The sequence below is a fragment of the Polyodon spathula genome, chromosome 6 (genome assembly GCF_017654505.1).
Source record: "Polyodon spathula isolate WHYD16114869_AA chromosome 6, ASM1765450v1, whole genome shotgun sequence".
Lineage (NCBI taxonomy): Eukaryota > Metazoa > Chordata > Actinopteri > Acipenseriformes > Polyodontidae > Polyodon > Polyodon spathula.
The window spans coordinates 21,179,101-21,204,102 of record NC_054539.1 but is presented as its reverse complement, the minus strand read 5'-3'; the positions used below and the strand labels follow the sequence as shown (position 1 = coordinate 21,204,102).

The following is a 25,002-nucleotide window of genomic DNA, read 5'->3' as shown; positions in this document are numbered from 1 at the left end:
TACCCCCATGTGTGTTTCCGTTATCTTTTTAATATTGTTTGCAGCTCTGGACTGGGCCTGTACCAAACATCGGTGTGGTGAACAAAGGCTGCCTGGAAGTCATTGTTTCTGTTCGAATGACTGTTTAACTAAAGGAGACTGCTGTACCAACTATAACAGTGTTTGTCAAGGTAAGAATTAAATGAATATGGAAGCTAAATATGGTAGCACTATAGTGCTGTCTAGCAACCATTAGTGTGGAGCTGTTTGTAATACACTGGTGAGCTTGATATGAAAGCTAACCGCTGCATAACTAACGAGACAGTTCATTGTTGCCAGGTTACACTATGTTTTGTAACAGTTGAGAAAGTGTATTTCTCAAGCTTGCTTTAATTAGAGGTAGCCACCCAACACCCAAGTCTATGAAATCGAAAACCTGATATTAACAAACTTAATCTGTTTTTATGCAGTAGAGCCTGTTGTGGTTTAAAGATGTAAAATGCTTTGCCATTGTGAGATCTGTACTCTCTCAGAAATTAAAAGTATAGTTGCAGCCAATAAGGACATGCCTTAATAATGTACAATGATGCACTTGAGATCTTTTGAACGGTTTTGAGATAGCTAAAATTCTGCAGTTGGAAGCAAGTACATTAGATTGTTACTGAAATGAGTCCTGGTTGTAAAATTGCGAATTAGAAATATCAAACCTGTGTGTTTGTGTGTGTGTGTGTGTGTGTGTGTGTGTGTGTGTGTATATATATATATATATATATATATATATATATATATATATATATATACACACACACACACACACTGAACAAAAATATAAATGCAACATGCAACAATTTCAAAGATTTTACTGAGTTACAGTTCATATAAGGAAATCAGTCAGTTGAAATAAATTAATTAGGCCCTAATCTATTGATTTCACATGACTGGGAATACAGATATGCATCTGTTGGTCACAGATACCTTAAAAAAAAAAAAAAGGTAGGGGCGTGGATCAGAAAACCAGTCATTATCTGGTGTGACCACCATTTGCCTCATGCAGCGCGACACATCTCCTTCGCATAGAGTTGATCAGGCTGTTGATTGTGGCCTGTGGAATGTTGTCCCACTCCTCTTCAATGGCTGTGCGAAGTTGCTGGATATTGACGGTCGATCCAGAGCATCCCAAACATGCTCAATGGGTGACATGTCTGGTGAGTATGCAGGCCATGGAAGAACCAGGACATTCCAGGAATTGTGTAGAGATCCTTGCGACTTGGGGCCGTGCATTATTATGCTGAAGCATGAGGTGATGGCGACGGATGAATGGCACGACAGTGGGCCTCAGGATCTCGTCACGGTATCTCTGTGCATTCAGATTTTCATTGATAACATGCAGTTGTGTTCGTTGTCTGTACCTTATGCCTGCCCATACCATAACCCCACCGCCACCATGGGGCACTCTGTTCAGAACATTGACATCAGCAAACCGCTCACCCACGTGACGTCATACACGCTGTCTGCCATCTACCCGGTACAGTTGAAACAGGGATTCATCTGTGAAGAGCACACTTCTCCAGCGTGCCAGTGGCCATCGAAGGTGAGCATTTGCCCACTGAAGTCGGTTACGACGCCGAGCTGCAGTCGGGTCAAGACCCTGGTGAGGATGACGAGCATGCAGATGTGCTTCCCTGAGAAGGTTTCTGACAGTTTGTGCACAAATTCTTCGGTTGTCCAAACCCACAGTTAAATCAGCTGTCCGGGTGGCTTTTCTCAGACGATCCCGCAGGTGAAGTGAAGGTACTGGACTGTCGTGGTTACACGTGGTCTGTGGTTGTGAGGCCGGTTGGACGTACTGCCAAATTCTCTAAAATGACATTGGAGGCGGCTTATGGTAGAGAAATAAACATTCAATTCTATGGCAACAGCTCTGGTGGGCATTCCTGCAGTCAGCATGCCAATAGCACGCTCCCTCAAAACTTGAGACATTTGTGGCATTGTGTTGTGTGACAAAACTGCACATTTTAGAGTGGCCTTTTATTGTTCCCAGCACAAGGTGCACCTGTGTAATGATCATGCTGTTTAATCAGCTTCTTGATATGCCACACCTGTCAGGTGGATGGATTACCTTGGCAAAGGAGAAATGCTCACTAACAGGGATGTAAACAAATTTGTGCACAAAGTTTGAGAGAAATAAGCTTTTTGTGCGTATGGAAAATTTCTGGGATCTTTTTTCAGCTCATGAAACATGGGACCAACACTTTACATGTTGTATTTATATTTTCGTTCCGTGTATAAATGCTCAGCCTGCTCCTTCATCCTTCATTGCTTTTTTTTATGTGGATTGCCAGTCATTTTATGAATGTTGAAATTAAAAGTTTTTCGAAGTCTTACATTAACATGACTCCTTTTATGACGAGGTGATATGTCTTTTGTTTAATCTTTTTCAAAGGTGAGAAAAGCTGGGTGGAGGAAGACTGTGAGGATATTGATACACCCCAGTGTCCAGCAGGGTAATATATGCATACACAATACACAAGAACTGTGTGAATACAAAGTGTTTGTTCATGTTCAATTGATATTGTTTGTTTTTCATGTTGTAGTCAGCTTCTTATTACAGATACAAATGTGCAAAAGCTTTTTCATTGGGTTTCTGACTCGAGGGTTTTCCAAGTTAGCAAAAATGGTATTGGCAAAGGCTAATTTTCTGAAAGGAACCATTTTAACATTATAAAACCAGGAATACATACACTGGATCAGTACATTTCGCCACAATATTGTGTTGCTCTTAAAAAAACTTTTAAAAGAATCTTTGTAAACTATGAAATCTATAATTGCTAACAACTTTTGATTTAGATGAAAAATATAAATGTATAATTGCTAAAGTAATAATTTAGATGAAAAATACACAAAATAGGTGTAATTCTGCAAAACATTTTGGTAACTTTTGAAACAATAGATCCTGAAACCTATTTTAAGATCAGCGTATCAAAGCAATGTGTTCCATTAGTGATGCCAGACTAATTGCACCCGACAGTGTGGTGGCTCAGCTCAGTGCATCCTGTTATGGACTGCTGCTCCTCAAGCCTACAACTGTGACCAATAGTTTTGCATCACCCATACTTTTAGGATTGAGACAAACTATATGAACACAATTTGGATAGTTTATTTAACATCATGTAATCAAAGAAACTACAAAATGATGTCTCAAATCTACCAGAAGCCATGATAGTAGTACAACATTTCATGTTAGTTTTCAAAATGTTACATTTTTCAATGTCAGTTTTCATAAAGTATATGGAAAAATAAAAAAGCGGTATGTAAGTCAATGGTTAACGCAACATTAATCAGCAGGTTTCAATCAACCATTATGAAGCAAAATCTGTTAATTCTATAGGGTGATGCAAAACCTTTGACCATAGCTGTATATTGAAGATATGAATTACAGAGGCTCGCTAAATAAGAGGTGCAGCTTTGGTTTGTACTCCAACAGGTGTTCTAAAATTGGTAGCTTTATTATCGGTTTTAGTTTTTCAGTTTTTCCCTGGCTGAGAAAGTAAGCCTGACAGTCAGTGTAACAGTTTAGCAGCTCTCAAAGTACTTGTCCGTTCATGTGTTTTTTTGTTTTTGTTTTTGTTTTTTACATGACAAATTGGTGCACAGGCAGGACATACAAGCGTGCTGTAGGAGTAAATCATCTTAAATAGAGCAGATATATTTGTCATACTTTGTTTTGCTAACTCCAAGCCTTGGAAATTGCAAGTGGCAATTCACGTCACAGTTACTTTTGCCTTGAACTTGTGAAATGTTAAACCATAGACTGCAGTGCTTTCCCTAGAAATATATGATGCACTATTAGTAGAAATGAGAATACTACATCAAACATTGTAATTGGTTAACATATCCTATTAATTTGAATAATGTCTAAAAGAGACTTTTTGTCTTTCAGTGGAATAATAAAATAACTTGAAACCTTCACTCACTGTTTATAAATACAATTGGTATTTCATGATATAATTGCATCTCAACAGTACCGTGAATGCATCACACAAAGGTATTTTAACATTGTGATATTTAAACTGTCCTTGGGGGAATATATTTTCCAAATCATGGTATGGTGTGGTTCAGTGGTTAAAGAAAAGGGCTTGTAACCAGAAGATCCCCGGTTCAAATCCTGGCTCACTCAGTGTGTGACCCTGAGTAAGTCACTTAACCTCCTTATGCTTTGTCTTTCTGGTGAGATGTTGTTTTAAGTGACTCTGCAGCTGATGCATAGTTCACACTCTCTAGTCTCTGTTAGTCACCTTGGGTAAAGTCTTCTGCTAAATAAACAAATAATAATTAACTTGTGATATTGTTGAACGTTTAATAAGTCTTCTCAAATAAGTATTCTGTTTGACAGACTGTCTCTACACCAGTAAGTGATTAACTTTGAGACCCTAGTGTTTTGTGGACATTGTCAATACAAAACTCTATTCATAAAAAAAAAAAAAAAAAAAAAAAAAAACAGTGATTAGAGTATGTATACTCATGTGGCAAAGAATGCAGGAGGAGGGCATGGATTTTAATTTGGACAATATTTTTTTTTCTTTTTTTTAATTATCTTCTAGGGGTCCGATTTTCAACTTAATCACAGCCATACATTATGTTTTCACAACTGCCAACATACACAGTCACACATTGTTTCTTTTTTGTGAAATATGCGATACATTACCTCCATGTTAGACTACACATGGCCAGATTTTCAGAGCCATTTAATCCAAATGTGTTTTTTTTTTTTTTTTTTTTCAGATAGCAGAAGTGCACCTGATAGAGTTAACAAACCAAAAATAAACATCTCAAACATTTAATTTTGTGGGTTTGTGAGTAGTTTTAAGCGGATTATTAGTAGTAGTAGTTTTAGAAATGTAAATAGTGTTATTCCTTTCAGACAAAAGTTGCGCTAATGATACTTTGGAGTAGATAGCTTTGAGAATCCAGCCCATAATGTATACAGCTAGTGGGCTATTAAAAAGCAGGCATAAAGTGTGCCTCCCAATGTTGTCATGGAAACCACATGTCTACATTTAACATGTTTGCTGAGTTGGGACATGGAATGTTTGCCTAATTGTGGAGACTTTGTTTTCCAAAAAATAGAACCGACGATTTAAGGAAATGGCAGCCACCAACGCTGCCCACAAAGCCACAGACTACATCTTGCATATATTTTGAGCCAGCATGTGGGCTGACACACCCACCACTTGTCTGGTTCAGTCTGGTGTCTGGACAATCTGGGTTTGATGGTATTCCACTGGGGTTTAGCCTGCTTTGTTTATTTGTTACCTGTTTTGATTTGGAATTTTTATATATATATATTTTTGGCAGTCCAAAGTAACCAAAGCATTTATAGGAATGTGATCCATTGTAAGCCCCAATGGCTGGAGCTTTGATGAAAATGCTAGGTGTCAAAGTGAATCTAACAAATTCTCACATTTGTGTACAGATTTTCACGGCAACCTGTCATTCTGTTTTCCTTGGATGGGTTCCGAGCTGAATACTTGCAAACCTGGGGTAATTTAATGCCAGCAATAAGTAAATTAAGTAAGTACTTTATACAAGTAATTTTGCATGTTACAAAATCTCGTTTGCATTAAAGGAGGTTATATTTTAACAAGCTATTGCTTACATCATTAGAGATGTTTTTTATAAACTTTCTACTCACTACTGTATTTCTGCTTTACTTGGTATGTTTTTATGATTTCCATTACATGAGAGTAGATGTTGAACTTCATGCTGATTTGAACTTGAATCTTGCCAAGATAAGCACCAACTAAGATGTAGCTTTGCAGTAAACTAATGTGATCCATCTGTATCTCCATCCATTTGCGCTGTTTTCCATTTGATGATGTAGATATTATTCTGTCTGGTGTTGATTGCTGAAGTGTAATGCTGGCTCCAGGGATCAGCTCATTTTGCCTCCCCAGCGCATCAGCACACACAACGGCTGTGATGCTGGCTCCGGGGATCAACCCAGTGCAGTCTCCCCAGCGCATCAGCATGACAACCGTCTGGATTGATCTAAGTAGGGTACATTCTCTGGGGTCTTCAAGTGGGCAGCTTCCATCCTCTAAGTTTCGTTGACTAGCCCACGGCACCTCAAGAGGGCTCAACAGTGATTCTGGCGTCCCAGCATCACCCCCCTCCATCTCCCACTCAGCTCAGCCCAGCTTACTTACCTGTACATCAGCGTTGCTTTCTTTCTATTGTGCTTGAGATCCTCACCCAGAATCTTTCTGTCATAACCACAGCCAGTTGCTGCTTCTCTCTGCTGCCTCAGATAAGTTCTTCATTGTGCGACGCAACTCTTGGCCACTGAACCCGACGTCTCTGAGAAACTGGGTTGTAGAGTGTGCCACAAATCCACGACAACCTACCTCCACTGGGTAAACTCGGACTCTCCATCCTCGCTCTTCTGCTGCCCAAAGAAGTTCATGTGGCACTGACCCATATACATTAGCCAAATCCAGAAATGTCACATGGAGCGCCTTCCTCTCCTTTTAAGCTGGTTGAATTTGTTGCCAGATTATGCTGATGTGTTCTAAGCATCCTGGGAAACCTGGAATGCCTGCTTTTTGTACTGAAGTCTCAATGAAGCAGTTCTTTAATAGGTAGGTTGACAATCTCTGAGCAATAATGCTGAAGAAAATCTTCCCTTCTATCTTTAATAGGGAAATAGGACAAAACTGACGATGCTTGTAGAATCCTTTTCTTTTGGTATAAAGACTCCACCTGCTCGGCGCCATGCTCTTAGTACAACCTGCTTTTCCCATATCACTTTCATCAATTTCCACAGGATTCGTAGAACTCCAGAGCACTCTTGTACACTGTTTATGGAACTCCATTAGGCCCTGGAGATGATGATGATGCCCTTGCTTTTTTCACAGCGTGCTCTACTTCTTTCCACATAGGTGCACAGGCCTCTATTTCGTATTCGGGTGGATTGATAGGTGGGATATCTGAAGGAGTTGACATAGGCTCCTGCCTTTGTATGTGTTTCCTCCAATATATCTCCAGCTCAAACTTGGATGATTTTAGTGTGCCATTTTTCTCACTGGAGAATATCTTTACAAATTTGAGTGGATCTTTATAAAAGTTAGTTCTCAGACGCTCTTTCTTTTTGTAGCGTTTCTGTAGTTGCTCAGCTCTGCACAATGTTGCAAGCTTATCTTTTATGACCCTTTGTAACAGATTTAGTCCATCCTTCTGACTTTGTTCTGCTTTTCTCCATTGCTTCCTCAACTGCCTCCTTTCTCTAAGCGGTCAATCTCCTGCTGCCGTCTAGACTTTCCAGGAATAGTTTGTACTTTTTCCTTCCTTTTTTAATTCCAAACCCAAGCACTTGGCCATTTAACTCCAGGCTTGTGCCCGTTGAGGTTCTTTTCTCTCTTACGCTGGTTCATCTGACCGGGTTCGGAAGGATCATTAGGTTCATTACTAGTTGTTTCCATGCAAGTTCTCCTCATGTCTATGACAGGGGTGCTGATATCCTGCAAACTGTGGTTTGCTTCCTGTAGCTGGATTTCATTCGACTGACTTGACTGACTTCTTAGGAAATACTGATCAATGGAAGGCCCTTGTCCCTTCTCCCTCAAGCATTTCATTCTCCCCTGATGAATCTTCAAACCCCTGACTGTTGTTGCCTTGCTGCAGCCGCAGACAGAAACCTGGAGTTCCATGTCTTTGCTAACTGCAGATCTTAAACTAGTCTTTTCTGAAGTACTCTCCATTCTCATATCGGTTTCCGTTCCTAAGTCGTTAACAGTGTTATCCAAAGTTGAGTCATCTTCCACCCCCGCTCTCGCAGACTCTAGGGGTATTTTTCTCTTAATTTCTTAGAAGCCTTGGGCGGGTGTGTCCACCATCCTGTTTACCTTTTGAAAACAAAGAGATGGATACAGGGTAGCTAACCCTTGCCAGCCCAAATGGGGTCTCTTTCCTCCTGTCAGCTGTCTCTCCATGCTGTCACAAGGTATTTCCCTTGTTATAATGTAAATTAACTCCGTACTTAAGAGGGGTTAAATGGACAAAAGTTTAGCATCTAGACTCTGCCAATTTTAAGTTAAGGTAAGTAAACAAAACTGGAAAAATTTAAACTAAATTCCTCCTTTGCTACCATATAATCCAATACATCCTGTTTTCATTTGTAAAGGGAAAACACTTTGCTAATTTCACAGTAATTAAGCAATTTAAAAGTAAACTTTAAGCTAGATTTCTCGGACACAGACATTCAGTTTAAGTGATAAGAAATAAATATTTCATTTGACTAACAAATAGTTTTAAATATTTAGTCCACAGTCTACTTGCAGACATTTTAAATACAATCTACCGTGATTATGACTAATTGACTATTACAAGACAATAAAAAAATCATATATATATATATATATATATTTTTTACAGAACAATGTGGAACCTCAGCCCCTTACATGCGACCTGTTTACCCTACCAAAACATTTCCCAACCACTACAGCATTGTTACAGTGAGTATTACATTCTACAATCAATTCTCCATAGGTTTTAGCTATAGATTCTGAGGTAAAAATGAGAGGCATCAGTGACTGTAAGTCTGGCATTTTTACTTGGTTCCCTTAATGTTTTACAGGGACTCTATCCAGAATCACATGGTATAGTGGATAACCACATGTATGATGTGACTCGAAATTCCACTTTCAGCCTCAAAGTGAAGGAGAAGTTCAATCCCAGCTGGTACCAAGGCCAACCTGTAAGTAAACAGACCGATTTACTGTTTTAGGCATTTCTGTGACGTTACCCTTTTGATTTAATTCTACAAATCTTCTAACTAAAAGTGGCTTTGTAGGTTTGGCAAAACAATCAGTCATTTTCCTCTCCATTTCTGGTTCACGTTTTGTTTTTTGCATTTTTATTTAGCTAATGTCACTTTTTATGTTCTACATCTACAACATAGTTCTCACTACTCTACAAGATGCTGTGTGATCCAATGGTTAAAGAAACAGGCTTGTAACCAGAAGGTCCCTAGTTGAAATCCCAGCTCAGCCACCGACTCACTGTGTGACCCTGAGCAAATCACTTAACCTCCCTGTGCTCTGTCTTTGGATGAGACGTTGTAAGTGACTCTGCAGCTGATGCATAGTTCACACACCCTAGTCTTGTATCTTGTAAAGCGCTTTTTGATGGTAGTTCACTATGAAAGGTGCTATATAAACTGAATATAAAATGTACTCTTGTGTCTGTGTAAAGCGCTTGCTTCCCAAGAGACCACCCCCAGTGCGCAAACCAACAGCAAACTGGCACCCTTGGCCGCAGGCAGCCTCCAAGATCGGCACAGCCGGCTGCTCCTACTGCCAGAGGTGGTGTTCAGAACAGGCAGCTTGTTGTGGAGGCTACAAACCCTAGGGGTTTGCTTTGCTGCCACAGTCCTGTGCCCCTTTTTAGTTGCCATCAGTGCACCAAGGACATCTGGGTGCTTACTACCGTTCAGACCAACTACTCACTGCAGTTCAACATGGTCCCCCTCCCTTTCGGAGCATGACTGTAACTTCAGTCACGGAACCACAGGATGCCACGGTGGTGTCTCTGGAGGTAGCAGTTCTGCTGCAAAAAACAGGCTGTTTGCATGCTAAACCCCCTTAGACCGATCCTCGACCTCAGACAGGTCAACCTGTATCTGAACCGAAGGAGGTTCAAAATTGACACTCAGGCCAGACTATAGAGGTCCATCGTGATTTCCACATCCCCATTAAACCAACGCACAGGAAGTACCTGCAGTTTGCCTTTCAGGGAACAGCGTACAAGGTCCGGGTCTTACCATTTGGCCTCTCTAGGTCCCCATGCCTTTTCAAAGTGCATGGAAGCTATCCTGGCCCCATTGAGACTCAAAGGCATCAGAGTACTCTATTATTTGGATGACTGGCTCATTTGTGCCTAGTCTCAAGCACCTCAGAATGGAGGCTCACCCATTATTTGGGAGAGGTTTGGGAGAGCAGAGATAGTTCTCTTTGCCTCCCAGGAATCAACCCACTGTCCCTTCTTGTTCTCCATAATAGGAGGCAGAGACTTGCTGGCTGTAGATACCCGCCCTGCTCCTGCTGTGTCTCTAGAAAATCAGGCAGGGCCAGGCCAAGGTGCTCCTAGCAGCCCCTTATTGGCCAAGGTGACTGGTTTTAAACACTCAGATCCAGAGCAGCCAGCCATAGACTGCCCAAAAGCCATGACCTGCTCAGTCAGGCACAAGAGACCTTCTGGCATACCGACCCGTCGAGCTTGTAGCTCTGGGTCTGACCCCTGAACGGCGGCATTTGAGCTGTTTGTCTGTAAAATAGGGTTATTGACATCTGACCCCTTACATGGGATAACAACTTGTCCCATGGTAGTATTACTGACATTTTTGCAGGACCAATTTTTGAAAGGCGTTTAGTGGCTTCTGCCACTTATGAAAGACATTGTACCTCTCTGGAGGTTAAACGTGGTGCTCAATACACACTTGAAGCCTCCGTTTTGAGTCCATGCATTCATCTGAGCTGACATATTTACTGCTCAAGCGACTGTGCTTGCTATCACCTCTGAGGGTAGGTGCAGGCATTCTCCACAGTGAGAGGCCAGGAGACGGGTTACAATCTCAGTATTCCACTAGTTAGTTTATACTTAGTTTATGCAGGCTGTTATATACTGTATATTTTACTTTTCATATTGCCACAGAATAGTGTTTGTATTGGGTGCATAACTGATTTCAAGTTGGTTTATTTTTCTGAACTTGTACAGTATTATGGGTTACTTGTAATACAATATATATAAAAATAACTTTTTCCCACGCAAACAAAATAAATAGTTGCTAGAGTGCATTTTGAGAAGTGAAAGCATGTTTAGCAACACATGGGGGGTACAGCAGTAGATACAAGTAACCCTCTTTCTATCCAATGAACCATCAGTTTATTCACAAGTCCTTCAGTTTGAGTGCATTGCTATACAATGCAGTTCTGTGACTAATTTTATATGAATCTGCCTACTTCTCCAGAGAAGCCTTCCACCACATTGGTATAAATGGGTGGACGTCCATTTTGTGAATGTAAAATTGACCTAAAATAATACATTTAAAATATAATTAGTGGTTTCTCAATCTGTTGCGCTGGTCGATTTCCACAAGAGAATGATGGGACTAATGTAGTTTAGCTCCAGGAGATTCATGTTTGTGTTTTTTCTAGATCTGGTTGACTGCTAAGTATCACAATCTAAAATCAGCAACATTTTTCTGGCCTGGATCAGATGTTGCAATCAATGAGACTTACCCAGATATCTACCAGATGTATAACAGGTGGGTAAAAGATTTTTCTTAAACTTTACGTTGACTAACATGTGTAGTTAATTTAATTTGTTGAATTTCAGTTACCCTAAAAACATGAGGACACCAGATACAGTGCCCTCCCTTTATAACAGTGTAGTCAGGAGCCATAGTTAAGAGACTGTGTTGTGTTATAACAAGAATACTAGTGTTAGTGTAATGGCATTATGGGGCAAATGGGAGCCGTAGTAAAGGGCTGCCTGAAGGGGTGCACTGTATCATTACACATATATGCAATTGTAAGTTGCACTTTTATTTATACTGTAACCCTATTGTAATAATGAACAGGTGGTTCTTTAAAATACTGTTTAGGAAAGCTGGGGAAAAAGCTGCATTTGTTAAACTCTTCTTTTTGCAGGAGCATACCATTTGAAGAAAGGATTTCCACTGTCCTTAAGTGGTTGAGTTTACCTTCTGAAAAAAGGTAAAATGCTGTGCAATATTTGTTTAGGCATATCAGAACACTTGTTGGCACAGAAACTTTATCCCTCAGGAGAACGTCTCAGGGAGTTTAAAGAACACACCCAATCAGTGAAGTTTCACATGGTGACGAGGAAGGAAATTAACCTCTGTCATAATTTTCAAGGGGTGAGGTTTGCAAATGAGACATTTACCTTTTTATCTCGAAAGCAAGCACCAGCAAAACTAAAAAGAAAACTACCACAAATCAACTAGAACAAGATTTACGATGCAAAACAGTTCAAGTGAATGTTTGTTATAACAATTAAAAAAAAAAAAAAGTGCTTCTTGTGTTCAGTGCATAATTGTAAAGGTTTATTTTTTGTTTTTGTTTTCTGCACTACAAGTACATTTTTTTCTAAGTAGATTCTTTTTCATGTTGTTTCTTTTAAGACCTGACATGAACACATTGTACCTTGAAGAACCAGACAGCTCTGGGCATCGCTTTGGACCTGTGAGCAGTGAAGTGAGTTAGTTTACGGTCTGGCTGTTTTTTTCAGGTTTAAAGAATATCAAACCGGTTTATTCCTAACAGCAATTTGGTTTAAAGTTGGATTCCCCTATAATTCCTTTAGATACGATGGTGGGAAGCGATTACTAATTCACAAAGTGATAAAAACTATCTTTGTAAACATCTGAATTTCAAGAACATAAGAACATAAGAACATAAGAAAGTTTACAAACGAGAGGAGGCCATTCGGCCCATCTTGCTCGTTTGGTTGTTAGTAGCTTATTGATCCCAAAATCTCATCAAGCAGCTTCTTGAAGGATCCCAGGGTGTCAGCTTCAACAACATTACTGGGGAGTTGATTTTTATAGCGAGGTGACCAGAACTGCACACAATATTCAAGATGAGGTCTTACTAGTGCATTGTACAGTTTTAACATTACTTCCCTTGATTTAAATTCAACACTTTTCACAATGTATCCGAGCATCTTGTTGGCCTTTTTTATAGCTTCCCCACATTGCCTAGATGAAGACATTTCTGAGTCAACAAAAACTCCTAGGTCTTTTTCATAGATTCCTTCTCCAATTTCAATATCTCCCATATGATATTTATAATGTACATTTTTATTTCCTGCGTGCAGTACCTTAAAAACATGGGCCAAAATAAAAACATGGGCCAAACGTGTATATATAAAAAAAAATCATTGTGAAAATGCAGTAGCAGTAGGTACGTACATTGCTGAAAAAACAAAGCATGTTTATAAAATTACTGATTTTGTTAAAATAATTGGTGTTAATATGTCTATTAGTAATGAGTGAAAGAGTGAAGACAAAAAAGGAGCAAACCATTATTGTGTCTCCAAGCAATTTCTCGCTAAGGGCTTGTTATATAGAAAAGAAGTAGAAAAGTAGTTTGTCTTGAAAAGGGGACGGCGTGGCACAGTGGGCAGCCTAGATAGTTAGCCATTGTTTTATGACGCTTTGAAGCTTTGGAGACGCTAGCTATGTTTTAATGGTAACATTTGCAGCTTTGAGCAGGAAAATAATTATTGTTCCAAGCAATTTCTCGCTAGTTTTATATAGAAAAAATAAAGTATTTGTTTGAAAAGGGACCGTTGCACATGGCCCTAATCTGTCTAGCATGTTTATACTTTGACCTACTATGTTTTTTTTGTTTTTTTTTATTCCCAGGTAAAGCAGGCCTTGGTTAGAGTAGACAAGATGGTAGCAATGCTAATGGATGGTTTGAAACAGAGGCACTTGCATAACTGTGTAAACCTTGTCCTCTTGTCTGATCATGGTAACTGCTTTTTAAAATTTTAGATAATAATATTAATACAAACCTTGTGGAAATATTGGTATATAGTTTAATAGTTACAATGAAAGAACACAGTTCATATTAGTCATGCTAGTGCGTGATCAGGTACAACCTATAAGAATGAATACTTGCAAATACAGTACTATTTTCATATATACCAATTCTTCTTGTTACTGCATTGCCTGTTTCAGGGTGCATCCGTTCTCCTGTTTGAGCTGGAGTACTATGTATAGCTGAATCTAAATCAGGAGCAGTAATCACTGGTTAGATGTGCTGATCCTGTTGGGGATCTTGTATAATGTATATTCTTGGATACATCAGGATAGCCCATCATTACATCATTGCAAGAAAATTGCTGCTACAGTTCTGAAACTGATGATTGACACGGACCGTTTACAGTAATCCGGTTTATGTAACATTGGCTTAAAAGATCAGAACCTTCTAAAAATATGTAAAAACTAGTTTTAAAACTGAATGCCACATATAAGCATTTTAAATGATTGTAATTAATTGTCATATCCACTTTTCATATAGCTGTAATGTCACTGCTAGAGGGTGTTATAGTTCATATTGAAGTGTTTTAGTTATATACTTCATGGACGCACAGACAGTACAGTAAATGAATGATGCTTTTCTTGATACAGGAATGGAACAAGCTAGCTGTAATAAGGCAGAATATATATCTGAGTATATGGATGATGTGGACAACTTCATAATTGTACCTGGTCCTGCCGCTCGGTTACGACCAAAGAATCTACCAGAGGACTTTTTTACCTGTATGTGTTTATTTATTCCATATGTTTTGTACAGCATTTGATTTCTGACCAAATTATATCTTATTGTTAGAAGTGTATATTAAGGGGCTCCCAAGTGGTGCATCAGGTAATGGCGCACCACGTGGAGTGCAGGATGCGCCCTATAGCCTGGAGGTCACCAGTTCAACTCCAGGCTATTCCACTGCCGACCATGCAAGGGAGTTCCCAGGAGGTGGCGCACAATTGGCCATGCACCACCCAGGGGGGGCCTAGGTCAGCCAGGGTGTCCTCAGCTCAGTGACCCCTGTAAACGGGCCAGGCGTCCTGCAAGCTGGCCAGAGCTGCATTGTCCTTGGATGCTGTAGCTCTGGTTTGGCTGCATGGCAGGCCTGCAGAGTGAAAAGAAGCAGTTGGCGCTTCAGAGGACAGCACGTGTTCATCTTCACCACTCCTGAGTCAGCACAGGAGAGGTAGCGGTGAGCTGAGCCCAAAAATACAATTGGACATTTCAAGTGTATATTATAACTGTTCATTGTGACCTTAAACATATAACACAGTATAATGTTTCATTCAAAGGTGGGGGTGGGTGGTTTAGTGGAGAAAGTAAACAAATAATATGGAACTAACTAAGATTATAGTCACTCCAATACCGGTCCAGTATTTTCTTCTTTTTTATTAAGCTATGTGGCTGTTAAGCAAAACAAGTGTTGCAATCAATTCTAGTATAAGAAAAACCATGTCACTGACAAAGTGTTTGTCATTTTCAATACATTAATAATTGCAGCTTTTGACTTTTTCAGTTGACTATGAAGGCATTGTGAAAAATCTTTCAGTAAGTTTATTTATTAAATTAATTATTTTCTTCATTTGTTATTGGGCTGTGGGTGATTTATTTATATTGTTTTGATTGTTGTTTCAGTGCAAAGTGCCCGGTCAGCACTTTAAACCTTATATGAAACAACACCTACCAAAGCGTTTTCACTTCGCCCGCAACATCAGAATTGAACCAGTTCATTTCTATATGAAGCCTCAGTGGCAGGCAGCACAGTAAGTTAAACCGAAGTTATAATACCTATAACTATGCAAATCTGATAGTCCGAATTGATTGGGAATAAAAAACAAAAAACTTTATGGACTGGTTTCACAGAACATTTATTCACACTAATCTTGGATTCCCTTATCTGTGGTAACTTACTAATGTGTGTGAATCCATCCATATAAGCTTTCTCTTTTTGCTTTCATTCATTCATTTAGTTTTTTACCTTTAACATTATGTTTAAAATAGTCAACTCTCATTTATACGAATTTCAAGGTGTCAGCAAAAACTGATCAGGAGTTTAAGCCGAATTCTTACTGTTAGTTTGTATTGAAGTTACCGAAGCACTAAAATCAAATTTAAGTTGCAGTACAATGAAAAATGCAAAGTACGGTGCATTTTCTTCAATGCAGTTGTAAGTGAACTCTTCAAGTATACGTGGCAAATGAACTGCACTTGAAATCTGCAAGCCACATTCTGATCACTGGGCTTTTCAAACCACAAAAGCAACCTCAACATCAGCGTATTGGGGAAACATTGATAATGTGCATCCGGTTTGCTGTTCATATTCCCTGTATTGTATCTTGCATTTTCAGAGTGTTGGCAGGAATGTTGAATTCTGCAGCAGCATCTTTCTATTTCTTGTATGGAAATGCATGCTTTTTTTGCACTGCTTTATAGAAATGGGATTGATGCATGAGCACTAACTCAAACTGTGTCTATGCCAACTGCATCCTAGGATCTGTAGCACTAAAATACAGCACTAATCTGGATGCAAGTTAATACATTTCCCAATACCCTTTACACTCAGCTCTTCGAACTGGGTCAATTCCTTTTATTCACATTTTTTCTTTCCTGGCGGGGCTCCAAATCTGCACAAACAGGAAATTTGTGAATTTGTATTAATTTACAGTAATTTGGGTGGGAATTCTTCACAGTTCAGTAGCTGGTAATGCATCATACCATATCTGATGAAATCTGCACAAAGCCTTCACATGGCTTATAATGGCTCTGTTGGTATGCAAGTTTTATCTAATGTATGTGTTCCACTTCATTGCAATATATTTAATAGGTAAATGGCTTTGGCTCTGAGTATTACCCAATAGACCGGTTTAGACCTTTTAAACTGCAGAAAAAAACATGCTGACAGAACAAAGGTCTTCACTAGATTGGAGATTTAGTTTTAGACGATTTAGTTTCATGGTGCAAATCGGAACATGGAAAAAGCAGAGATCTGGGTCCTGTTTGTGATGTTTTCAAAAATGACTAGATTAGGTTAATCAAGTCAGTATTTCACCTACATTAAAGAAACGCATATATACACAATGTTAGATACAGTTCTGCTTTCTTCTTTCAGGAAGCCAGGAGGCCTGAAATATTGTACAGGCGGGTTTCATGGCTCCGACAACCTCTTCAAAAACATGGAGGCAAGTATTTAGTGCTTGACTAGATTGCAGACTGCATTTACATACAGCGATAAGTGTTTCAGGGATATTCGACTGATAGTCAGACTTCATTATGTTTGTAGTTTCTGAATAAATGTGTCTTTGTCCTCCAATCTATGTTGATTTGAGGCCCTGTACAATGAAAAGGCATTAGCTGGAGTGATTGTCTGCTTCTGCTTGGCTAGTTTCTTATAGTTTAAGCCTTGAATGCCACTGCAAAAGCAAATGTAGATAGGACAGGAAAGGATTAGTTTGTCAAAGCCACTGCCGGTCATAAGAAGTATATAACAGTTAGAACAAAGAAGCCTGGATATATTAGTAGAAAAATAGAGAGGTAGAAGAAAGTATGACAGTTTGGGTGAAAAGGGAATTCTTCAGAATATTATCACAGCAGTTTCTGTGTCTGAATGGCAGACATAGGGCTGCAGACAAAGTGCATCTACTACTATTCTATTTTTGGGTATTTTAGCTACGGAGCATATAAAAAGTATTCCAATGTCCAGATTTGTTTTTGTCTTGTGTTACTTGAGTGAGGCATAAACAATACAGGACAAGGAATTTGTTATAATGAAGTTTGTGAAGATGTGTGTTTACTTTGTGGTGTGAAAATATGCAGTAAAAGTAAGGCATTGCAGTGTAAATAAAACCAATTAAAATGCAAAACAAGTATGTTTTAATGTATTACGATGTCAAAATGTTACATGCTTGTTGTATTTAAAGGACACGTTTTGTCAATAGACATAAATTTGGGCCTTGAGAAACAGTTTATATAGAGTTTGATGAAAAAGAGAAGTAACTGGGTTGAAGGTAAAATTTCTAGAACATGTTACTCTTAATAGACCAACATGACAAAAAAAGCGTAGATGGTTGGATATTCAAAAAAACAAAAATAATCACGTACAGAGAGGTTTTCAACTATTGTAACAGACTGTTTTCCCTTAGACAATTTTTATAGGACATGGACCAGGAATAACATCCAAGAATAAAGTGGAACCGTTTGAAAATATTGAAGTCTACAACCTACTGTGTGGTAAGATGAACAGGTTTTCTGTTTTATTGTAGCACTTCCATTCATATACTGCTGATCTACCTGCAATGCATTTTTCAGCCTGTGGTTGGTCCTGCTGAAGATATTCAAAACCATTATATGGCATCCAGAATCTCACTGCCTTTCCCTGTTCATTAGGACTCCTGTGATAACTCAACCTGGAACGCATAAACAAACATCACAAAGGGACCGTAGCAACAGCAGCCTGTGGCTGACCCGAATGACAGAAGCAGTACATTACTGATCTTTTTTTAAAATTCAGATTCAGGACCTTAAAATAGGAAAGCCCACAACAGTTTCCTGTGCTAGTATAAAATCCTTGAAACCATATTTGATGCGCTCAGAAGACTGTTACCCTGTCTGGCACTTGATTCTAGATATCGCACGGTAAACATGTAAAGCAACGTTTACAGTTCGATCTTAACACTGTTATTTAACTGTTATAGATCTGCTGAATATTACACCTGCCCCAAACAATGGAACACATGGAAGTCTGAATCATATTTTGAAGAGACCTGTCTATAATCCAGTCCATCCTACAGAGGTGTCATCGCCTGACGTCTGTTCTGTAACTACTCTGCTGCCGTCAGATACACTCGGGTGCCAATGCAGCTCTCATAGTAACCCAGAGGTACTATCTCATCTCCTTGATACCCTTTCTTGAATTTTATTTATTTATTTATTTTTTGATGTATAGATATTTTTAGTTTATCAAATAGCAGGGCCATCACCCCTTATTAGTGTTAGTCAAATAAGAACTCTGTTAACAGTTTTTAATTTCATATCTTGAAATAAACAGCAAATTGAATTCCCTGCTTCACACAGATTTTGAAACACAATTGGATGTACACACCGTGGTTTGTTTTTTAGGTAAATTCTTTTTCTGTGTTTTTTTGTTTTGTTTAATACTCTTAGCATATTTTCATATCATTATCTATTAATTAACATTTTAGGTAGAAAACCTGAACAAACAACTGGAACTTAATGCAGATCAAGGTAAGACATCTCCTAAAAGTATGCATTTATCTTCAAATCATCAAATATAGGGTAGTATTTGGGGCTTCTAAACAACTATTTTAATTAATCATGACACACCTGGTTTGACAAGTCATTTCTTATCTTTTAAAGTAACCAATTGCTAAACAGATTTGATTTAAAGAATACTTAATTATAGAATAATATAAGTAATGGTTTGATCATTTTAAAAAGGTTAATTATTGGGTAAGCTGTGTTTTTAATTGTATTTTTATATTTGTTTATTAATTTTTTATTGTGTAACTAATATAGTGAGGACCATATAAATAGGCCATGTGATTTTTGTTTTAATAACATTTTATTATGTAAATGTCTAAAATATTATGTATTGTTCTTTTAAAGTGAACAAAGGAAATGAACTTCACATGCCATTTGGAAGACCACGAGTTTTGCAACCAAATGCTAAATACTGCCTTTTATACCATACTCAATATATAAATGGATACAGCCAGGATTTTCTGATGCCATTGTGGAGTGCTTACACTGTGCACAAATTTGTAAGCTACTATAGTTTTACTATCAATTTTATTAAAATGGTAATAATATATGCACCTTAAATTCAGCTGGTGTCTTGTTTTTGAAGTGCACAGTTATTATTCCTGATAGTCATGGCACTGTAATATTATGGATAACCACCATTAAAGGTGTTCATGTTTGTATTTTGGCATACTGCTTGGGCACTAAATTTTGCCATATTTACTGTGGCAACAGGATATAGAGGGTATTTTTTAGTTTCTAATTAGAGTGGAGTAAACGGGTAATTTTAAGTAAGTGAGACGCTCAGGGCAGCTCTGAATAACCCACTCAACAGCATGGTCAGTCCCGCTCCTCATGAGCAGCTCAGAGCACTACATTGCAGATTTCATCGACAATCCAAAAATGTTTCGCTCCTTCACGCATCCATTGTTTTTGAAAGTATACCCCTGTGTTGTGTTTTCCGTTGCACTGAAAAAAACTTAGTCCCCTTTTTTGTTTTATATGATTTTGAATGGAATGCAGTAGTATAATTTGTTCAAAAAAGGATAACAAATAATATAGGACCTTACTACTTCTGTCTCCTTTTTTTTTAAAAGGAAAGTGTTAGTTCTTTACAGCCAGAAAGTGACAACTGTTTGCGAGCTGATGTTCGTATCCCTGCCAGTCAGAGTCAAAGCTGTCGGACCTACAAGAAAGATCCTAATCTTACCTTTGGATTCTTGCACCCCCCTAGTAAGTACTATATTAAATATGGGTCATACTAGCTTGAGAGGCTACAAATGTCACTACTTTAACAATGTGCATTTTCCAAGTTGCTCTCGCATATCTGTACTTTTCAGTGAGGAAAATCCCTTAGAGATATTTAAGACTCCAGAAAGCATTGGAGAGTGCTGTGTCTCACAGTGATGAACGGCTGTTAGGTCTCTTGAAAGCGGTTTATTTTAAAGCAACACCAGTGTATATATATATATATATATATATATATATATATATATATATATATATATATATATATATATATATATATTTTTTTTTATATGCAAAAGTGCCTTTTTTGTCATCCCCCCTCCAAAAAAAATGTTGGAATGCCCCCCTTTGGCTGCAGTATAAGGGAGAAATCCCCCAGCACACAAACATTATATTCAAGACTGCCCTTCCACAACACTATAAGGTCACTTCCTATACAGCAGCACAGACCCTCTGGATTGCATGAACCATGTATTCATGCTTCTCCTGGGATTGCTTGATGCTGTCTAGTGCAATAACCTAGTGCTGTAAAAGGCGCTCAATGTATCCAGCTGTCTTCTCCCGTTGGAGTAAAGAATGATCAAATCCATTCCTAAGTGCACTAAAATGTGGTGACTTAATTGTGATATTTATTAGTATTATATAACAGATATACATATTAACGGCTTTCAAGAAACATACAATATATTTTGTATATCTTCAAACTGCTTTAAATGTACATGTAAAATACATTTCTTTCTCTAGATCTAGGGCCACCCAGCAGAAAGGCTGACTCGCTGATTACTAGCAACATAGTGCCAATGTATACTGCTTTCAAAGGTAACCGTTGTCAATTAAACTAAACTACACATTACTTTTGACCTAATACATTAACTTACACTTTGCCCAATTTGAAAAGCATGCTGACTGTGCAAACTCTCCTGCTTTTCTTAATGCAACAGTGCCTCTTAGTGGATGAAAGGCAAATTACTCTAAGCATTTAAGGATAAGAGTTTTATTATGGGAGGCAGACAGATCTGACAGATTGTATTTGTTCCTGAGCTGTAAATCACATATATTATTTCCTTTTCTGTTGTAGATAGCTGGATACATTTTCACAGTGTGCTGCTATTAAAATACGCCAAGGAAAGAAATGGACTCAATGTAATTAGTGGACCTGTGTTTGATTACAACTATGATGGACACTTTGATACATCAGAACAACTTAAACAGTAAGCAGTGTCTTTAAAAAAAAAAAAAAAAAAAAAAAAAATCAAACAAATGCATACACTGCATGAGAAGCACTGGTTTAGAATGAACTCTTACAACAGCGTGTCAATGGGGTACCATCACATTTATTGTTAATCAATGGGTGTAACAAATATTTAGAATGATTTAAAGTTTCTATGTACATTTTTGCTTATTAATAGTAAAATTTCTCTTCAGATATACATCAGTAAACATATTAATTATAATGCCTCTAACCGAACAGTCTGTTCGTTATGAGGAAATTCATGATATTGAAAATCGTTTGATTTAACACATTTCACTTAATTTTTTTAGAAATGTCACAGACACAAAAATTCTCATTCCAACTCATTATTTTGTGGTGTTGACGAGCTGTAAGAATTCTTCCTACCCTCCTGAGGCTTGCAATGGCAGTTTGGATGTTTCCTCGTTCATTATACCTCACAGACCTGATAACACAGAGAGCTGTACAGTAAGTATTTTCTTATGTAGTGGGTGGCTGTATTTTGTAAAGATATACGTAGCAGTAAAACTTGGAGAGCTGTCATGGAATGAAAATGCATTAAAGTGCTACGTTTGGACACAGGTTTTCATGAGTACAGTCGTGGATTATATAAGTGCAAGACTCCAAAAGACATTGCAGGCTTTTAAACAATAATGGTAACTTTTTTTTATTTTTTTAAAACCACTTGTAGTTTCTCCGGTTTGTGCCAAGTTGTCTGTCTTGTCTAACTACCTTCCTCATTCGAGCATTTCAAATTGGGTTAAAAAAAACGCGGGGGGGGGTAAAATTGTCCAATTAACTGATTTTGCCTCTTGTATTTCCTTCTCAGACTGGTGCAGACCTGCAGTGGGTGGAAGAGTGGCTGAAGTTCCATGCGGCCCGTGCACAAGATATAGAGCTGCTAACAGGACTCAGCTTTTACCAGGACAGAAAACAGCCGGTCACAGAGATTTTACACTTAAAAACATTTTTACAGACTTTTCAGAATGAAGATTGATTTCCAGTAGGACATTTTTATACATGGTTTTTAAATGCATTTTTTTTATTATTGTGCTGCCTGTAATCAGGCCATGATGTACTGTAGCAGATTCATTTTTCTATTTCAGTAACCAAAAAACAATGGAGCTGTGTGGTACTTTTACATTGGACACCACGAATGTTCTGAAAATGGCGACAGCTCATTCTTGTGTAGCTTTATTTTAGTTTTGTCTTTTTTTGCTGTAATTTGTCAAATAAATATTTTCTGTGACAGGCATTTGTGCAAAAAAATAAGTAAAATCTTTATATTTTAAAGTTGTTTTCATTTCATTTGTATTTATCTGAAATTGTGAATTTCATTTCAATATTAACGAAAGTAAAGTAAAGTCCTTTTTAGGCTGCTCCTTATTTTTATTACATTAGAAATAAATATAAATTTGTGTTCCGGCCACTTAACTAAAATCCAATTAATGTGGCAACATGATACCATTATTATATATTCAATAGAATATAGATTTCATTGGATAAAAATTGGTTTTAAGTCATGGTTTGATCAACTCTGAGATTATCATTTATTAATATAATTAGAAAATGATTTCCGTACCACCAGTAATTCAATGTCAATTTAAAGTCAATTTGCATACAGAAGGCTCCAAGATTATGGAATGCCTTGTCATGGGGTATCAGGGAGGCTGAGTTTGTCCTTTTGTTTTCACCTTTTTCTGGAACAGCCTCAAGATAGTTGGGTCAAACTGTTGATGAACCAGATGTTATTCCTTTGAAACATGACTTAAATGAAACGAGGAACCATGCAGTTATCAAAACAAAATGTATAGAAATGTACATAATCAATTAAAATGATATTTTCAGAAAAATATTGATTTTATGGTATTATCAAGAACTTCTGTCATACCACACCAGATCATATGGTCACCCGTACAGTTTTGGTGTTGCTGTATAAGATAGTTTGACTGATCTTATACGAGATGCCAAATCAATGGACATTTTTAAAAAGTAAATGCTTTAGGAAAAAATTTCTAACCTGGTGCTTCAAAGGACAACATGGGTCAGAACAGGCCCACATGTATCTGTAGAAAAGCTGTCTGACAAATCTCTTTACTTTTGTATGTTCTAAATGTTTTAACTTTGTACTTTTTTATCTGATGTTTTATTGATCGTTATTGTGTGTACGTCACTTTGGAATGCTTCACAGAAAATACTACATTGTTTACTGCAGTGTGTATGAGTGTGTATCTCTATATAGATATTTAATGAAGATGTGTTTTTTTTTGTTTTGTTTTGTTTTACTGCCCTTATTATACAATATCACATGTAATTGTTTGACGAAAAGGGTCAATATAAGGAGATGTGTGTTCATTATTGAAATACCACATCGGTGCAAATGAAGTTAATAAGAGTGGATTAATGATTATGTCTGTTGTGTATAAATTTTTTTACAATAATTTTCATGTGGTTGAATGAAGTCCTATTTTTTTAAGTTCTAAGTTGGATCATTACAGATCCTGCTGTAGAAACTTCTCATGCAGTACATGTATTTACATGAGGACTATCTTCATTCCTTCACTAGAGGGCAGTATTGCTTGAGTGGTTTGCATTGTTTTTAAAAGTAACTGCTGCACTGTTGTTGGTTTACGCACAGTATTATAAAAACTTGATTTCTTGTTTAATAACTGAAAAAGATGAATTTGTGAAATATAAATGATGACTAGGGATTTTAAGGGATTTTCCTTTTGCTAAATGAAGTTCATAAGTAAAGTTTGGGAGGAAGGTCAGACACCAATCTCTGCGTCACCAAATTCAATCATTCAATTTACCCATTAGCTAAGATTGTTAGCACCACCCCCCAATCTCCTCCTTCTAAGGTTTTGCCATTGGGGGTCTCTGCCTCATCCAGTCGGCCACGCAGTGAGCCCTCAAACAAAGTTAGGTTTGATGCCAAATTAATGTGTATATGCAACATACTTCTCTGTAAAATCGCATACTTTGCATTCTCCACAATAAATAGTTGTACTAAAACATTTTGTGATTGGTGTTTGACCCGAACTGCTGAACTCCTATTTGATACGGTTTGAAATGATTAAAGGAGGTATTCATTAATACAACTGGAAAATAACCTGCTGAGTAGAAACAACCATTGGTAATGACAGAAAACTCACAAACTGATATTAAACCATTAAGAATTTGAATATTAAGGAAATATAGATAGTACATGGTATTCATTTTAAATCCTAGCCACAAGAGTCATATGGAACATATAATATTAAATATCAGTGTATTATGATTTACTTTTCTAATAAAAGTTGAATGGATCATTTTAAATGAGTTCTGATGATACATTTTTGTTTATTGCTGATTTAATAAAAATGTCAAAAATAGAAGTTTACTTTAGTTGAATTCTTTGGTGGAACTGTGAAAGGTGTTATTGCTAAACCTAGATTTTTATAGATTATTTAATGTTTTGTGGTCAAATATTGCAAGTGCACTATTTTAAAACAGACTATAAATGACATATCTACACATCCCTATTAATTTTGATTTTGTGTACCTTGATTTAACTTTATAATATTCATTTTGGCAGAATTAATAAAAGTACATTTGTATTGATTTAAAGTTAACATTTAATAAAACATTAAAGATTACAGTGGTGTAGAAATAGCTTTTACATTCCAACATAATAAC

The 25,002-nt window shown here is 37.5% G+C and overlaps 1 protein-coding gene across 1 annotated transcript in view; it reads left to right on the top strand.

The window, feature by feature from the left end:
• The window catches only part of LOC121317006 (venom phosphodiesterase 2-like), a 43,496-nt gene extending 20,906 nt beyond the window's left edge, over positions 1–22,590 (top strand). The window contains exons 3-24 of the mRNA XM_041252502.1: positions 45–170; positions 2,423–2,483; positions 5,453–5,550; positions 8,410–8,489; positions 8,612–8,731; positions 11,190–11,299; positions 11,685–11,750; positions 12,179–12,251; positions 13,424–13,532; positions 14,195–14,326; positions 15,106–15,137; positions 15,225–15,352; positions 16,699–16,768; positions 17,729–17,816; positions 18,281–18,465; positions 18,788–18,830; positions 19,212–19,366; positions 19,943–20,078; positions 20,838–20,912; positions 21,172–21,304; positions 21,636–21,792; positions 22,154–22,590. Of these exons, the coding sequence (XP_041108436.1) occupies positions 45–170; positions 2,423–2,483; positions 5,453–5,550; positions 8,410–8,489; positions 8,612–8,731; positions 11,190–11,299; positions 11,685–11,750; positions 12,179–12,251; positions 13,424–13,532; positions 14,195–14,326; positions 15,106–15,137; positions 15,225–15,352; positions 16,699–16,768; positions 17,729–17,816; positions 18,281–18,465; positions 18,788–18,830; positions 19,212–19,366; positions 19,943–20,078; positions 20,838–20,912; positions 21,172–21,304; positions 21,636–21,792; positions 22,154–22,321 (2,345 nt within the window). The 3' untranslated portion in view covers positions 22,322–22,590. The remainder of the gene's footprint in view (positions 1–44; positions 171–2,422; positions 2,484–5,452; positions 5,551–8,409; positions 8,490–8,611; positions 8,732–11,189; positions 11,300–11,684; positions 11,751–12,178; positions 12,252–13,423; positions 13,533–14,194; positions 14,327–15,105; positions 15,138–15,224; positions 15,353–16,698; positions 16,769–17,728; positions 17,817–18,280; positions 18,466–18,787; positions 18,831–19,211; positions 19,367–19,942; positions 20,079–20,837; positions 20,913–21,171; positions 21,305–21,635; positions 21,793–22,153) is intronic.
• Positions 22,591–25,002: the final 2,412 nt, after the last annotated feature.